At 37.6% G+C, this 18,593-nt stretch overlaps 1 protein-coding gene across 1 annotated transcript; it reads right to left on the bottom strand.

The window, feature by feature from the left end:
* Positions 1-715: 715 nt before the first annotated feature.
* ctsh (cathepsin H) lies at positions 716-16,749 on the bottom strand. The gene is made up of 12 exons (XM_083522847.1): positions 16,575-16,749; positions 16,269-16,300; positions 15,934-16,039; positions 13,536-13,606; positions 13,339-13,443; positions 8,036-8,122; positions 7,782-7,837; positions 4,010-4,091; positions 2,641-2,709; positions 2,444-2,550; positions 1,217-1,342; positions 716-1,104 (listed from the first exon to the last, which is right to left on the bottom strand). Exons 1-12 carry the CDS (start codon positions 16,642-16,644, stop codon positions 1,035-1,037), a joined length of 981 nt encoding a protein of 326 aa, XP_083378973.1. The 5' UTR covers positions 16,645-16,749; the 3' UTR covers positions 716-1,034.
* Between the last annotated feature and the right edge of the window lie 1,844 nt (positions 16,750-18,593).

The following is an 18,593-nucleotide window of genomic DNA, read 5'->3' as shown; positions in this document are numbered from 1 at the left end:
GACGGACTTATAAAGGTCAGTGCTTCCTGTGACTTTGCATGCAGCCTTGTGCTGCCACCTGTTGGTTACAAAACATCTCAAATTTTTGATACCACCTCATATGGCTGGGTGGAAAAACCTTCTTCTTAACAGATTTAGAACTCTTAGGCACTGCCTGCCTCCTATTTTTTTTCATGCTACCCTTTCATCCGTCCCCAAGAAGGTCTTTACATGTCCACCAGAAAAGCCACAACTAACCCCACCATCCACACTCACATTCGCTGATCGTGATACCCCTCTATATTTCTATACACTCCCCCCTTACGCTTCTTCTCTGGTGTAGTTACATCCTAATGACTTCCCTTACTCCTAACACCAGACCCTTGATCCTTAACAAGACCTTTTTGGGATAGGAGGATCCTCGACCATAGAGCATACACATTTTTGGAATCCTGCCAACTTCCCTCAGGCTGAAGAAGTTGTTTGGATGAGTAGTGAAACTTCCCAGTCAAACCAGATAGAAGTCCAGTTGATATTGCAGATAACCACACCTGAGCAGTTGAGGGTTAGGGGCCTTGCAGAAGGTCCCAGCACTACAGATTAGAACCCATGGCCTTCAGATCAAAAGTCCAACGGTGAGCTGAATGGCTTCTCTTTCCTATCACACATCGCTCAGTCACTAGGTAATCATTTTTAAGGTAATCATTATTGAAATGCAATTTAATGCCAATGATTATTGTATTGTACAGAATTTTTTAAAATTCAAATCAGGTGGCAGAATGTGACCAATCCATAAAGATATAAAAACAATCAAAAGTGTTGAATAAATCAATTACATTTCAATGGAAAGAAAATCATTAGTTGGATTAAAATCATCATAACTAGTAAAAAAAAAACATGAAAATATGAAGCAGTCGTGTGTCCTTACTGATTAACACAAAAAGAGCTCCAATAGACAGATTGCAACTTTTCATTTTTGTGAAAAACTTTTGTGAAGCTGAATTTCTGGATAATTTTCCCTTTTCCGATGTTTTTTTTTTTTTCACCGGAATATTTCAGACTATTGGATATGATGCACAAGCAGCAAGACCGCACATGTTCTTTCCTCTTTCGATGTAGAAATATCTGTAAGAAAGGGATAGAAAGTGACCTTGAAAATGGTGGACACTGAGGAAATGTAATATGTTTATATTTACACCTTGAACTTTTGGATTTGTGAGAACACATGCACACGTACCCGTTAATGCCCCAAGTGTTTCCCCAAGAGTTCTTGACAATCCAGTAGGGGGTGCCATTCTCCTCAGCATAACCCACAGCGAGAACGGCGTGATTCACAGTGTCGGTGGTGTTGTGACACATGGTACTGGGAAATACCAACGACAATGGTTACAATGGTACGACGTATAATAACCTTCATTATCATAAAAGGAATAAAACTATGGAAGCATAGATGTAGCAAAATTCTATTAAAAATGGAATATGCAAAATGGCAATGCAATATTCCAAATGGAAATTCATTTCAGTATTCAAATTTACATTTTCCATGACCATAAGTGCTCATTTTGGTGCAAAAGGAAAATCAAAACTAAAGGATATCATTTGCATTTTTCAACAGTAGTTTTATTATGTAAATGACATACTCATTTTGAAATTGAAATGTATTACACAAATCGATTTGATATGTGTAACATACCCAGGGTTGTGTTACAGTTACTAGTTACAGTTACTCGTTACTTCATTCAAAAAGTAACTTAGTTACTTTGTTGATTACTTACACCAAAAAGTGTAAAAAAAACGAGTTACTGTTAAAAGTAACTTTTTTAAAGAACCTTCTTTAATGTTCCCATTAATGCCCTTTTATGCGTTATGGTTTATACAAACACAAAACTGACTTATACACAAAGTAATGTTTAAACACTATTTTATTTAACTTAGACCAGCACAAACTGAATATATCACAAGGATTTCTGAAATAAATAACAAAACAAGCTGAATAATATATTCACAATCAAAAACTAAAGTGGCTTCTGTGGGATATTTGTAGCAAGATTCATTTCAAAATACATTCTGAACCAAAGGTATAGCAAAAAGGTTGCAAAATTGCGGTTTCATTTAACACCCCACGACGAATGTAGTTAAGTGGATGTAGATGGGTTCCCCTTTTGAGTCTGCTTCCTCTCAAGGGTTCTTCCTCATATCATCTACGCAGGAGCGGATCTACCAAATCCTGGCAAAAGCTGAACAACTAAAATCCATTGTTTCGAAGAACGAGAACTGAGTAAGAAGAACCGACCCCAGGCTTGTTGAAACTTATTTCATTTTGACCAACTGTGACACATCGAGTAAACTGAGGAACGATCATATCATTAATCATCTGTATTCTGTTCCTGCATGGTGATGATTATATATAATCATATATAACTCCGCTGATCTGTATAAAGCTCCGGAAACGCTCTGTTCTTACCTGGTGTACACTCCGTCTTTGTAGTGCATGAAATCGGACACCACCTCGAAAGCGATGCTGACGGGGTTGAGCCTGGCCACGGCGTCCACGATCCCCGTCTCGTCATACTGACGCAAACATCACCGACTGTTAGCAGCAAATCTTCAAATCTTCTCCTCTTACTTTTATTACTGCACATATCATACAGGGTCACTTACTTTTGTGATGTTCACCACGTCCTTCACAAAGGCAGCAGCAAGCTTAGGATCGTACTTACATTTACCGTCCTGTGAAAAGATCAGGGGAGATATAATTCATCTAATAGAGGTGTAACGGTACACGATTTTATATACGGTTCAGGGCATTGCGATCTATTTTACATGCGGAACATAGTGACAATCTTGGACGTATTAAGTGGTGGACTGCAAGTTTGTTTAGTCTCTGTTTGTTTGAGAGCATAAACAAAAAAATTATATATATATATATATATATATATATATATATATATTAATAATTTTATTTAATTCGAAAACATACACAACAATAGCAGGGGTATAGAGTTATAGAGTTAGCACAGTGTCACTCCAGACCGGAAATATGATTTGTTTTGCGTGTGCATAAAAATAGCTATCGGCTAATGCTAGGGATTCAAGATTTTATTATTTTTTTTACTTTTTATAAGTTGGATCCGGCATATAATTACTGTATGTTTGTGAGAAATAAAAAAATCTTAAATCTTGAAACCATAGCGCTAGCATTACCTGCTAGCCACTTCTTGGTTAGCAGCTAATGCTAGCATTAGGATGAGGATTTAGGATTTCAAGCCTTGACATAACTTCAAGTCAAGAAGCTTTTATTGTCAATTCAACCATATATAGCTGATGCAGTACACAGTGAAATGAAACGACGTTCCTCCAGGAAAGGATAAAAATGTATTGATTTATTGAAAAATGTATTGAAAAATGATTGATTCTTTCGTGTTTTATGTCCAGCTTCAAGAATTTCTGTTAAAAGAAGAAAATCCTGATAATTCCTCATATCGAGGGAGGGAATGAATAAAGGATGGAAGGAATGAACACATTTGTTAAAGTGTGTTGAAATACACATCTATACAGATGTGGTCTAACAAATGTAAACTATTAAATTATTATTATTTAATTTAATAAATTTCATTGGTTACTCAATTTAATCAATATAAAAAAGTGTACTGCATTAATCAGATGTTTTCTATTTTATATAAAATATTCTTTAATATATTTTTTAACCAAGCAGGCATTTTATGTAAAATTGTTTTAAAAATGTAACTGTTCATTTTTGATGATCACAAATATTAATAATAATTATAACTGCGTTAATAAAACTGACAAACCCCCACTCCACCCTTAAACGTACATTTGAATTATTTCTTATATTTTCGGAAATCCATGTAAATGAGGCATAGGGTAAAAATAAAAACCACAAAACTTCTGATTTATTGCCTAGTTCTGCTTTAGTGTGTGTGTGTGTGTGTGTGTGTGTGTGTGTGTGTGTACGTGTGTGTGTGTATGTGTGTGTGTGTGAGAGATCTGAGTGTAACGGTTTACTTACTATACCAATGTAAGGGTAGTCTTCCTCCGTCATTAGACCCTTGTTGTACATGATGTACTCAAACGCTTGACTGGGAAGTCCACTGAAATACAACGGGAAGTTAATTTTGCATACAAATCAAATTGAGGAAATGAAATGCAAATAAAAAACCCTGTCTGAATGCAGCACATTGTTTTACTTTAAAGCTCTATTCAGACTCCATTAGTTTTCTTGCATTGGGACGCATTGTAACAAATCAATGACATCATCACGAGTCTAAAAGAAACATTTGGTAAAAACACTATTTGAAATTACAATTATTGATTTTCTGTGGACATACAGACAAGAAAATACACACATTAAGCTTTTCTTCTTTATCTTCTTTCAGCTTCTCCCATTAGGGGTTGCCACAGCAGATCATCTGTCTCCATACCCCCCTGTCCTCCACATCTGCCTCTTTCACCCAACTACCTGCATGTCTTCCCTCACCACATCCATAAACCTCCTCCTTGGTCTTCCTCTTTTCCTCCTTGCTGGTGGCTCCATCCTCAGCATTCTCCTACTGATATACCCCATGTCCCTCCTCTGCACATGTCCAAACCATCTTAATCTCGCCTCCCTCACCTTGTCTACAAAACGTCCTACATGTGCTGTCCCTCTAATAAACTCATTTCTAATCCTGTCCATCGTCATCACTCCCAAAGAAAACCTCAACATCTTCAGCTCTGCTACCTCCAGCTCCACCTCCTGTCTTTTACTCAATGCCACTGTCTCTAATCCATACAACATCGCAGGTCTCACCACAGCCCTATAAACTTTCCCTTTCACTCTCGCAGATACTCTTCTTTTACAAATCACTCCTGCACTCTTCTATTACAAAAAATATGAAGCTTTTAATGCTCTTAAAGACAAATTATTGGTCAGGAAAAGAACAAGAATGAAAGAAATGCACTCCTGGCACTCTCCTGAATCACCATATTCTTGTTTTTCTTTTGCTGCAGTGAAGCATTTGAGGAAAAATAGACAAGAAACAGACAAAATTCACTGCTATGGACTTCTTTAATGCAAAGGTCAATTCGGGGTAATGATTTAAATGTATGATGTGGAATTCCCCCAAAACTTGGTGAGGACATTTCAGCTGCTGGTACTGGTGATCTGCTGCTCCCTAAAAGGTTCATTAACGTTTCAGTGTGATACAGGGTATTTGTGCGTGCGGTATTTGAAAAGTTGTTTTCGCTCTTTCGTACACAATGCAAAAGCGGGTTTGAGAGCAAGTTCATCATTCTCATGGTTTGGCTTAGAGAGAAAAGTAGTATGGGATTGATTCTTTGTGTATAAACCCGCAAGCAGTTTCGTACAGAAAGATGGGTAAGAGATGATGGACTTGTTCTCAAACCGCTTTGCAGCACGAAGGAGAGCGTGGTCTTGTTGAAAAATATTATCATGGTCGTGTGTTTTTTTTTTTTTTAGAAAACAACAATTACGGAAAGCAGGAATTTATGCAATCATTCTGGGAAGCAGGGAATTCTGCTGTATTATTCCACTGTCTGATGCGTCAGCTCCAGTTGGATCCCACCTCATGAAGATTTCAGACCTTCAAAAGGAAGATGTCGACCTTATGAGGACCCTGAGCGATCTAAAGATCTATCAGCGCCAGTTGGATCAGACTTCATGATGAGTTCATTGGACTTTGAGGATGAACAAACCTTTAATAAATACTCAAAAAGTAACAGTCTAAATATGCTGTTTCTCCATCACTGAATATTTAAAGGCAGAGGAGAAGTTGGTGTTGAATCTATAGTGATCTTAGATGTTGAGAATTTATTGCTCAGGAGCTCCTGGTTCCACGACTGCAAGTGACTGTATAACACTGTGGAAACGACTTTACTCACAATCACACACTCCAGTGCTCATATTTTTTACTCTCCAGTGTTTGTATAGTTTTTAATTTTATTTATAATCACACTCTTGGTGTCACCCAAATGAGGAGGAGTTCATATTTAAATCTGGTTCCTCTCAAGGTGCCAAAGACCATCTAAAGTATCAACACAGTCTCATGGCATTTCATGAATATAGTCTGGCCTGGCTCTGTCTGGCTTCGTCTCCATAGCAACGGAGGCAGAGGATCATGGGTAATGCTGATAGAAATGCCTAATTATTTGTCACAATTTTTTATCAGAGAATAAGCAGAAAATAAAGAGCGAGGGTTCTACTGTAATAAACGTGTGTGTCTCTAATTAACGGAGTCTCCGTAATTAACCGGGAGAATATATTTCCAGTGTTTTGACTGGAAGGAACCGCTGACGATGGTTTATAACAGCGAGTAGTTTACCGAATATAAAGCAATAAAACAAGGATTAACATCTCCTGCTAAAATGTTGGGTAATGATGGTTAAAGATGAAAAAAAAATCAATGACAAACGAGAAAATAAATAAAAATACAGCGTCTGTGGTATCCAGTGGCGGAAAGAAAACTTTGGCGGAGGCACCAGAAATACAATCAGACAGAAAGTCGTCCTCAGTGACATGGAAAAAGAGGGAAATTAGCGTCTATGAACACGAATCAATAGATTACATTTTTTTGTGATGAATAACATTTTGAATTGAGTGCAGCAGAGTTCGCCAGGTCCAGCAGCTGAAAAGGGAATTCCATATCAAACACTTGAATCATTATCTTGGTTTGACTGCTATGTACTTTTATGACTAAGGCAGTGAATTTCCCTGTTCCACCCCAAACCACCACCACCATAAACACTTCACTGGAAAGTCTCAGCACAGCATTTCTTCAGTTTTCTGAACAGTGATTTATTGTTAGTATATAAACAACTTGATTATTAAAATTAATAATTGTGGCATTTAGAGGTACGGGCTATTGTTCCTCTATGAAAATACAACAAAGAATAAAAGATTGACAAGATGTGAAAGTGTTTTTTTTAAACCATCTAATGAAGTAAATGCAATTCGTTACTTTACTCGTGTATGTGTACTTTCCATTTGGGGAGACTTTATACTTTAACTTCACTACATTTTACAGTCATCGTACTTTTTTTTTGCAGAATTCTGCACAATCAGTGATTGCTTTTTTGTTTATGAGAAGACAAAAACGTAACTGGTCAAACTTCAGCAAGTCACCAATCAGGGTTGATCGGTGCTTGGTGTATCTGCTGATCACCAATATACGGTTTAGCATCAGTTCAACAGAACATTTAGAGAGGAGTAAATGATGAAGAAACTCCAAACTGCAAGATTTTTCTGAAGTAGTTGAAGGTTTTGGGCTCATGATAATTGTAATAGAAATCAACCAGTGTTTGACTCATTAATATCATTTCATTAATAGCTCAGTGTTACCGAGAGTCTCATTCGAGTCTTTTCACATAAACTGAGTTGATTAATTAAAGAGTCAGTTGTGATAAAAAAATATAACAGGAACATTATAATTATAATAAATCATAGTACTTGGATACTTAAGTTCATTTGAAGGCAAAAACTTTTGTACTTTTACTCAAGTGAAAGTTTAAAGGGACACTTTGACTTTTACTGGAGTCACATTTTACTCTACTGTATCTCTACACACTTTGTGTACTTTGTCCACCTCCGCTATCTACTTCTTCCTAGCACATTGTGGTCATGTGATCTACTAATGACCGAAAATGACTACACAATGGAGGTTTATACAGCACACATGGAATGTTTGGTGTGATTATCGTACACACTTGGTATAGACACGTCCACCTAATTCCAGCCCAACAATGTTATCATTCCTACAGACTTGGACCTTTTTTTACGTGCTCACCCGTTGCAGCCGTGATTGTTAAACGCACCGGCACAATCCACCAACTGCTGCTCCGACTACAAAAGAAGAAATATCAATGAATCTTATTAATTATACAGTCCATAAATTACATTTAGAAATTCAAACTCCCTGTATTCCTCGATAATTATTGTAGTACTTAGAAAACATGTACACGCTCCATTGGAAAATAAAAGAATCGCACTTTTAATCAGATTACAAGTAAACTGGAGGATGTTTGTGCTCAGGATGTGTACCAGTAAAGGGAGTTTCCCCGTGGTGATTGCCGTTACAGATTCCAGGCAGCCCGTGGTGGAGAAAGTCCAGCAGCTACCACAACCACCCTGTAAGAGTACGCGTGTCAATTTCATGGGCATCTCTTTTGTGAACATTTCACTACATACGAGACATTTGTGGGTCTGCGCACTCAGGAGAACAGGAAGGAAAAACTAGAGATTGAATCATTCAATTAATTTTATCTGTCGAGCGCTTTTTACAATCGAAATTGTCACAAAGCAGCTTTCCAGAGATAAATCGATTATAAAAGAATGTATGTTCGGGAACATTTTAGGGGGAAGAAACGCAAAATATCAAAATCGATTGTTTTTTTATTAACGCAGTTAAAACTAGTTGCCTGCTTGGCTATATAATATATAAAATTATCATTTATAAATTATATAAACATAAAGAATAAATCAAATGAATGCAATACACATTTGTATTATATTGACTAAATTGAGTAATCATTTAAATTGGTTTAACCTTTATGCGGCCCTCGTTAATAGGGCTGTATTTTTCCTGACCAGGATGGTAACATCCACAAAGATTCAAGTGCTGTAAAAATATATCAGATCAACATTTGTTTCCACTTTTTCCACTTAAATCTGTTAATTAACCTTAGTTTTGATCAAAACTACAAAAAAAATTTTTAATTCCAGGATTTTTATTTGTAATTGCCAATTGAATTAGTGACATCACACATAAATGGAAGAAAAAAAAAATCACAAAATCACTGAAATTCGACATATAAAAATTAAATGTAAACTGGATTTTCTTTGACCGTTTATCACAGGTTTGGATGTGTCAAAGACTGGAGAAAAACTGACTTTTATGCATCCTTAGTTTTTTTGCAGCATCAGCTTGAATTATTTCCAGCCTAATCTTTCCCTCGTGGCTGTTAACATCCACAAAGATTCAAGTGCTGTAAAAATATATCAGATCAACATTTGTTTCCACTTTTTTCACTTAAATCTGTTAATTAACCTCAGTTTTGATCAAAACTACAAAAGAAAATTTTTAATCCCGGATTTTTCTTTGTAATTGCCAATTGAATTAGTGACGTCACACAAAAATGAAAAAAAAAAAAAACCACAAAATCACTGAAATTCGATATAAAAATTAATTGTAAACTGGATTTTCTTTGACCGTTTATTACAGGCTTGGATGTGTCAAAGACTGGAGAAAAACTGACTTTTATGCATGGTTAGTTTTTTTGCAGCATCAGCTCAAATTATTGTGATGATTTTTCCCCATTAAATTACATTAAAACGACATTTAGGAGGAAGAGGGTACATTTGTAATAGAGCTGTGGATAGAAAGCTTAGTTTCTGGCTTCTATGGAGTTTTTTTATGGAGTATTATAGTGCGTGTGTGCGTGTGCATGTGTGTGTGTGTGTGTGGGGGGGGGGGGTGACCTTTGCTCAACTACCCTTGATATGTCTGAGAAAATCAGAATATGCGAATCAGCTCTCAGAACTACCTTTTGTTGATGAGAAGTACAGACTAAACAAAAACAAGGTAAGTGGAATAAAACACTTGCATTACATCCTGCTGGTCATTTGACAATGAAACGAACAGCGAACAAGCGGAAGAGAGCCTTCAGCCCAGAAGAAGTTCTGGAGGAAGTCATGCAGCCTGACCCCAGTGAGCTGCAAATTTCATCTACAGACAGCACTGACTCGAGAGAGTCAGATGCAGATTTTAAGCCAGCATCCACACCCTTAACTACGAGTGAGGAGGATTCTGAGGATCCTGGATCAGGGTGGATTGGGAGAAATGGGCAGGTGTGGTCTTCAAATAACGAAGAGACCGCTCCTTTCACCCAGCCTGCTCGCGGCGTGACTGCAGGGCCGACACGTTACGCAATAGCAAGGGTAGGAGACATACAGTCTTCCTTTGACCTTTTTTTCACTTCTGAGATGCTAGACCTAATTGTCAGCATGACGAACATTCATGGTCGGCGCAATGATAAAGACTGGATCGTGGTGGACTCGACGGATCTCAAGGCCTACATGGGACTAAATATTTTGGCTGGGGTCTACAGGTCCAGGAACGAGTCCACCTGCTGCCTGTGGGATGATCGACGTGGCCGGGCCATTTTCAAGGCCACTATGTCTCTAAAGAGATTTCACCAAATAAGCAGAGCCCTGCACTTTGATGATAAGGTCACCAGAGCAGCTCGCATAAGAGATGATAAGCTTGCACCGATCAGAGCCCTATGGGATCTGTGGGCTCATCGGCTTGAGATTCTCTTCAATCCAGGCAGGGAGGTGACTGTAGATGAACAGCTTGTTCCATTCAAAGGACGCTGCCAATTTCGGCAGTATATGCCTAAGAAACCGGCAAAATATGGATTAAAACTTTGGGTCACGGCTGATGTGGCTACATCATATGCCTGGCGCTGTGCACCATATCTGGGGAAGATCGGGGATGCTGCAGAGGTGGGACAAGGCATGCGTGTACACATGAAGGTCAGTGAACAAAGGTTACCCTCTGTGAGAGACAGGCAAACACATACATACTAGAAAACTCCATAGGAAAGCCAGAAACTAAGCTTTCTCTCCACAGCTCTATATTATGGTCTCGTTTTACTCAACAGTAAAAAACGCAAATGTAATCTCTTCCCAACAGGAGGTGCTAATAACTTTCAAAAATGCATTCATGTATAATGTCATGGTGAAGCAATTAAAAAATGTCGTTCTAATGGGAGTCAATGGGGAAAAATCAGCCACTAAGGACAAATGAGGATGGAAAATAATTCAAGCTGATGCTGCAAAAAACTAACCATGCATAAAAGTCAGTTTTTCTCCAGTCTTTGACACATCCAAGCCTGTGATAAACAGTCAAAGAAAATCCGGTTTACAATTACTGTTTATATCAAATCAAGTCATTTTGTGTTTTTTTTTTTTTTTTTTTTTGTGTGACGTCACTAATTCAATTGGCAATTACAAAGAAAAATCCTGGATTAAAATTTTCTTTTGTAGTTTTGATCAAAACTGAGGTTAATTAACAGATTTAGGTGAAAAAAGTGGAAACAAATGTTGATCTGATATATTTTTACAGCACTTGAATCTTTGTGGATGTTAACAGCCACGAGGGAAAGATTAGGCTGGAAATAATTCAAGCTGATGCTGCAAAAAAACTAAGGATGCATAAAAGTCAGTTTTTCTCCAGTCTTTGGCACATCCAAACCTGTGATAAACGGTCAAAGAAAATCCAGTTTACATTTAATTTTTATATCGAATTTCAGTGATTTTGTGGGGGGTTTTTTTTTTTCATTTTTGTGTGACGTCACTAATTCAATTGGCAATTAAAAAGAAAAATCCGTGATTAAAATTTTTTTTGTAGTTTTGATCAAAACTGAGGTTAATTAACAGATTTAAGTGAAAAAAGTGGAAACAAATGTTGATCTGATATTTTTACAGCACTTGAATCTTTGTGGATGTTAACAGCCACGAGGGACGTTGAAGGATGTATTTTTGTACAGAGGAAACTGCTGACATAGCAAAAATGTGAAAAAAAAAATTTTTAAATAAAAAAAAAAAAATTATTTTCACAAAGTATCATTCCATTAGCTGAAACACATGTAAAGTTATCGGCGAAAGAAATTTTTAATTGAATAAAAATGGCGCGAGGGACGCATAAGGGTTAAATTAAATCCATTAAATTAATTAAATACAAATAAATAAGTGGAAAAATTTTTATAAATATTTTACAGTTATTAGACCCCATTTGGGTAATACAGATTTTTGTGTGTGTTTTACATTTAATATTTATTTATAAATTTAATATTATTTTATTTAAATTATTTAATATTATATTATATATTTTCTAGGTACCCTGGTGGTCTAGTGGTTAGGATGCGGCGCTCTCACCGCTGCGGCCCGGGTTCGATCCCCGGTCAGGGAACCGACCCCAGCCATTAGGGTTGCACAAGCCTTAGTGCCGGTTCCAAGCCCGGGTAAATGGGGAGGGTTGCGTTAGGAAGGGCATTCAGCGTAAAAACATGTGCCATTCAAACATGAGATATGATCTCCTTAACTGTTACATTTAAATCAGCACATTTTGATAAATGTCTTTATTCCTTCCATCGTGGATTCACATGTGGAATTGTCTGGAATTTCTTTTTTTTAAGAGAAATTCTTGATGCAAACGCAAAAGAATTCCTATCGCAAAACTGTCGTGAAACTGGAAGTGGCCAATATTTCACGTATGTGCAAAAAAACGCACTAAAGTGGAACCCCGTTGTACGAGCATAATTCGTTATTGAAAATTGCTTGTGTGACCATTTGCTTGTATGTTCGAACTGATTTTCATCGATTATGTGTGTGTGCACGTCTCTGGCTGGCACGCATGCGCGCGCGCACACACACACACACACACACACACACACACACACACACACACACACACACACACACACACACGCTCTCCTCCTTAAATGCACCCTCCAATTACTTGAAAAGAGAGAACAATCATTAGGTCACATTAACTTCAGGTGAGGCAATCCCCTGCCTATCTGCTCCCAGACCCGCCCTCCATTCACAAACCGCCGCTCGGCCACGCCCCCCCCCCCCCCCCCCCCCGCTGCCACAGTTAAGTTTTTGCTGCACTGAACAACGAGAGCGACCGAGTGAAACGTCATCAACTAAGCGACTGTTGCGACCCTCCGCCGAAAACGGGGAACCGGCAGCGTGAGTTTGCTCATGCCTTCGAAATTTGCTCGTGAAACAGGGTAAAATTTTGCACGCGAGGTCTCCGTTTGCTCCGTTTGCTCGTACTATAGGTTGCTCGTACAACGGGGTTTCACTGTACAAATCGTATTTCCGGTACAAAGTGAATAAACACAGTGACACTGCGCTAACTCTAGTTTCTTTTTTATACTACTGGAATTGTTGTGTATGTTTTCAAGTTGAATAATAATAATTATGAACGGCAAGGCGGAAACTAAACAAACTTGCATAATAAGGATTGCATTAACGGAAATTATTAAGAAGCCTCACCACCATCACCTCCGGCTCTTGTAGGGACAAATGTAAACATTTTTATATACATTCAGAAGCTATTCAATGCAGTTATTCAGCTCAGGGACTCAGACTTAACGATCTACAAGATTTGAACAGTGTGGACAAACTAAAAGAAATGAATTGGTTAAAAATGTTATATTGGTTAACATGACAGACCAACATGTTTAAAAAAAGTTCTGGATGCCACTAAAGACTACACGCTAATCATAAAGTCTTGTCAGAATAGATTCTGCATTCAAGATACATAAAATCACCTGATTTTTCACTTTAGTGACAAAGTTTCCTTTCTTCCGCCAGTCGATGGAGTCTGGGTACAAGGCCACACCTCGAACATGATTCCCTTTGGTAGCATTACACTCCTGCCATGTTGGAGAGAAAAAAATATTGTTTGTGTCACAAATTGTAAAATAAAGTTAAAATACGTTAAAACACATACAAACACACACAATACCTGAGGTTCGTTCAAAAGATAGAATTTCTTGAACTCAGCAAAAGTCATATCCGAGAACTGGTTCAATCCCACTGCGTAAGAAAATAAAACGATTACTGATTTACTTTGATTTTTACAGACTTACACTTCAGCAATATTCCTGACAAAAAGGTGCGTCATTCCGAAGGTTTCAATGTTGTAAATATATAATCTGTAAATATATGTGAGACACCAAAGTATTCCTTTAAAAGTAGGAAACAAAGTACAACATTAAAGAAGTAGATCAGCTTTGACTCGGCCGTATAAAATTAAACATTACAGCTGTAACAAATGTTACGTTTTTTTTTTTTTTGCTAACGTATTATAGGGGAATCGTTTGAATCCGTGCAAACCGCATACAAGTCGGGGCTTAGTCTGCTAAGTCCCCTCTCATAAGTTAATGCTAATAAAGCGTATATTTCGACAACTGCGTTAGCTTGTTTTCAGAACATTTTACGATCAATTAGTACGAATATTTTGTCGTAAAAACACAGAATGGAATGACATTTATGGTATTCGATAGACTCCCTTATACAGAGAGAATTACATTTTACTCATTTATACTAGTGAGCAGTTGATTGCTTTGATAAAGAGCCCAGCAGCATGATCTTGACAGAGCTCAGATTTAAACCTAAGATCTTCTGATCAGAAGTCCGGCATCTTAACCACTTCCCTAGATCAGGGATGAAGGAACTGAGTTGAACCCGATTTTTTCGTAGCCCAGACTGTAGATTTACATCATGACAAGCAATTACACAGATTGATGCATCCTAGATTTGTCCTCCACTTGAACTTGTGTTTTTCAGCCCAAGTTGCGTTTAGCATTTTTCCCCAGCTTAAAGACTGCTAGTTTTAGCAATATATTAGCCAGTGTTTTATTTAAAATTTAATTAACCGTTTAAGCCGATCTGCAGGAGTGTGAATACTACTACTACTACTACTACTACTACTACTAATAATAATAATAATAATAATAATAATAATAATAATGCAATCGATTATTTAACAAGTTAATTATTACAAATATACCAGGCACATTGTGTGCTAATATTTTGAAACGTTATGCTAACAGAATTTTCCGCTATCCTGACACGCTACAGTGGTGTTTACAATAAACAAACACATTTTCTTTGTCTATCGACTCCCAATAAACAAATATTTCACATGCACTAATCAAGCTATGATTTTTTTTATTCTTACGGCACCTTCAATCCCAAAGAAAATCCGGATATGTTTCCCAGCTTTCTAGATATTTTTTTATTAATAAGTATTTCAGTGTAAAGTCTGAGTTGTGCAATTTTTTTTTTCTAAAGAACATAACAACAATCAAGATTTTATTTTTATTTTATTTTTTTATTTTTAGAGAAATGGCTCTTCGGTATGTTTAGCATCGCTACGCTTGTAATTGTACTTGTGTCACAGACATAATTAAATGTTCAAATAGTACAGTATATGTCATTTTGTGATTTTATAATAAATTTACAAAGACTGTCAAAAGTATTGGAACACCCAGTCGTTTATGTTTTTTACACGCCACATGCATGTTCCTTTTATTTCTATGCGACAAACTCGGTAATGTAACGATATAAAGATTTCCTTTGACCAGACAAATCTAGAAATGTGCAAATGTTCCACTTTAATTTTTATTGAGAAATTCTTTCTTAGCATGAAGAACAGCTTTTCACACTCTCAGTATTTTTCTCCAAACGATCAGCTAAAATATTTTGCTGTGCCTCTTGTAAAACTTGTCAAAGATGTTCTTTACTAGTTGGAGATTTCTTTATGATCCACTTCAGCGGTACAATAATATTGAAGTGTGGTGACTGGGCAGGTGATTCCATGATAGAGGTCACTCAAGACGACTGTTTGCTCTCTAAATAACTCAGAGTTCAGACGTATTTGTCGCTTCTTGTTTTACAGTAAAGTCAGCTCCAATGGTTGCCATGTTGGTTCCTTTCACTTTCTGGAACAAGTCTCCAACCTTCCCTGCTCCAAAACAACCCCATACAAATTAAACTTCCACCTCCATGTTTGACTGTGAGGGTCAGGGGTCTGATCACATCTTCTCTCAAGTTCTCCTGCTAAGGTCTGAACTTTCTATCAGTCTTTCACTGTCCAATTCTTGTGATTATTTTTTTTTGTCTTTTAAGTAGTTTGTTGCTTAGAAACAAAAAGGAACATGCATGCGTCTCAAAAGCCATAAAAGACGAGGTGTTTCCAAACTTTTATCAGGCTCTGTACACTTGTCAAGGACCAGATTTGCAGAAAATGTCTTGAAAAGCCATGCATCTACACTGTCTGTATATTTCTCTGCATGTATATGATACTTTGCACAGTATATAGATATTATATGATACCTGATCCTAGATCTCATACCCACTTCGGAATTTGTGATTTCCGGCATTGTGTGCGTGGATTTTCTTCTTATTCTCGTTGAAGATTTGCAGTCTGTGGTAATACTCATCCAGACCATACTGTTTATTGTGCTGTAGATTATATTTAAGAAAGAAAGAAAGAAAGAAAGAAAGAAAGAAAGAAAGAAAGAAAGAAAGAAAGAAAGAAAGAAAGAAAGAAAGAAAGAAGTTTTTTATCGAAAGGGGATTTTTTTTTTTTTTTTTTTTTTTTAGCAGTTTCACTTCCATGTTTGGGTAAGATAATAGCGAAAAGTAATGTATGTCAGACTGTGTTTCTCAACTTCTCGAGATTTTCTTTTACCTCTGCCATCCAGGTTTTGAAGACATATTCATCTGCAGCAGAGATCAAATCAAAACAGAGAAGTTAGATATCTAGATTTAGTTATTTGCAAAGAAAAAAATTAAATAAAAAATAAATCTAATAATTAAATGAAAGTCATTAAAACAGCACAATAAGGATCAGTGTTGTTCTGGAGAGCTGCTTTATTTATTTATAATGTGATTAAATCCCTGACATTTGCAACCTCAAACAAAGACCAAAACGAAAGTAAACGCATTTAGGGGTTAAAACTCATCCAGGGATAAAGATCTGAACCGGATCTCCTACCTTCTTCTGTAAACAGAGGTGTTGCACAAACGCATTGGAACAATGCAACAGTGAAAACGAGTAGTTTCATGTTGAAATAAAGTCAGAATCAGAGTCGAGATCTCTACTGTCCGGTCTTCTTGTGCCCCGTGACGCGCGTGTCGTGACTGATCACGTGCGCTCCTACAGGCAGATGGGAGTTTAATTTACTCTAAGTTCTGAGGGGAAGAAAGAAAAACGATTGATTTAAAGATTCAACCAATGAAAGTGAAGGAGAGGCGGGGCCAAAGGTGTGGAGGGAATCCTTCAAACAGCTGTATTAGCATTGCATTCGCAGAGAGATCCATTATTATTAATTGTAATTATAAGATCGCAAAATTGTAAACGTTTTGTTCAAATTCAGAACATCTGACGTCTACAGAGATAATTGGCAAACGTTACACTTAAGGAGGTAACGATCATTGTCTAAATAGCCTATCATATGCATTTGATTCGACTCCTTCATCGATCTCCCTGCTTATCTTGTAACTGGAATAAAACGTGCGCTTTTCCGATGTTAGTCCGCTGGTTATGAAGCTGATATGAGCGACAATAACTGGTTTAAATCTCTGTGATATTTTGTCAGTCAAACTGCTACTATTATTAGTGTATATTATGGTTTGGACATGTGCAGAGAAGGGACATGGGGTATATCAGTAGGAGAATGCTGAGGATGGAGCCGCCAGGAAGGAGGAAACAAGGAAGAACAAGGAGGAGGTTTATGGATGTGGTGAAGGAAGACATGCAGGTAGTTGGGGTGAAAGAGGCAGATGTAGAGGACAGGGGGGAATGGAGACGGATAATTCGCTGTGGCGACCCCTAATGGGAGAAGCCGAAAGAAGAAGAAGAAGAAGTGCTGCTCTCAGAGCAGGTGTACCCAAGTAAAACTTCTATCTGCGCTCCACAGTCTTTATTGGTCGTCGATGTTCCTCCATGTTCCTCCACAATATTTGGTGTGACTACACCTGTTTTACTTCATATATTACTGTTTTCCAAGTTTCTTAACATTAATGCTATAATTATTATTGCCTTTGCAAAGTTACTAAGGGTGCATCTGGAATGTATTCACAGCGTTTCACTTTTTTCCACATTTTGTTACAGCCTCATTCCAACATGCCTAAAATTCCTTATTCTCCTCTTTCTGTTTGAAATCTTTGCAAATGTATTAAAAAAATAAACCAATCATGTACATAAATATTTACAACCTTTGCCATGACACTCAAAATTAAGCTCTGGTGCATCCTATTTCTGCTGGTCATCCTTGAGATGTTTCTACAATTTGATTGGAGTCCACCTGTGGTACATTCACTTGATTGGACATGATTTGGAAAGGCACACACCTGTCTATATGAGGTCCCACAGTTAGTAGTGTATGTCAGAGCACAAACTAAGTCATGAACTCAGAGGAAATGGGATTGTATCAAATCACAGATCTTGGGAATGGTACAGAAAGATTTCTGCAGCATTAAAGGTCCCAATGAGCACAGTGGCCTCATAGAAGAAGTTTGGAACCACCAGGACCATACCTAGAAAGGGCCCCCCGGCCAAACTGAGTAAACTCTTTGGCCTGAATGAAAAGCGACATGTCTTGAGGAAACCAAACACCACTTATCACCTGGCCATGCCGTGGGGATGCTTTTCAGCGGCAGGAATAGGGGGACTAGTCAGGATCGAGGGAAAGATGAATGCAACAATGTACAGAGACGTCCTTGATAAGAACCACGGTCCAGCGCTCTGGACCGCAGACTGGGGGGACGGTTCATTTTCCAACAGAACAATGACCCTAAGCACACAGCCAAGATAACAACGGAGTGGCTATGGGACGACTCTGTGAATTTTACTTGACTGGCACAGCCAGATCCCATAGTTGAACCCAAATAAACATCAGAAAATGGCTGTGCACTGACACTCCCCATCTAATCTGATGGAGCTTGACGTTCTGCAAAGAAGAATGGGAGAAACTGTCCAAAAATAGGTGTTTCAAGCTTGTAGCATCAAACT

This window comes from Silurus aristotelis, assembly GCF_946808225.1.
Source record: "Silurus aristotelis genome assembly, chromosome: 20".
Lineage (NCBI taxonomy): Eukaryota > Metazoa > Chordata > Actinopteri > Siluriformes > Siluridae > Silurus > Silurus aristotelis.
Note: the sequence above shows the minus strand (reverse complement) of the source record. Positions and strands in the feature narration are given on the sequence as shown.

What these genes read in the sequence shown, in the direction of transcription:
- ctsh (XM_083522847.1), bottom strand. Translation starts at nt 16,644, where the DNA reads ATGAAACTACTCGTTTTCACTGTTGCATTGTTCCAATGCGTTTGTGCA. An exon ending in CGGAAATCACAAATTCCGAA is followed by an intron (nt 13,607 to 15,933) that starts GTGGGTATGAGA and finishes TTTCTTACGCAG; the next exon opens with TGGGATTGAACCAGTTCTCG. An exon ending in AACACTTGGGGCATTAACGG is followed by an intron (nt 1,105 to 1,216) that starts GTACGTGTGCAT and finishes CCTTTCTTACAG; the next exon opens with ATATTTCTACATCGAAAGAG.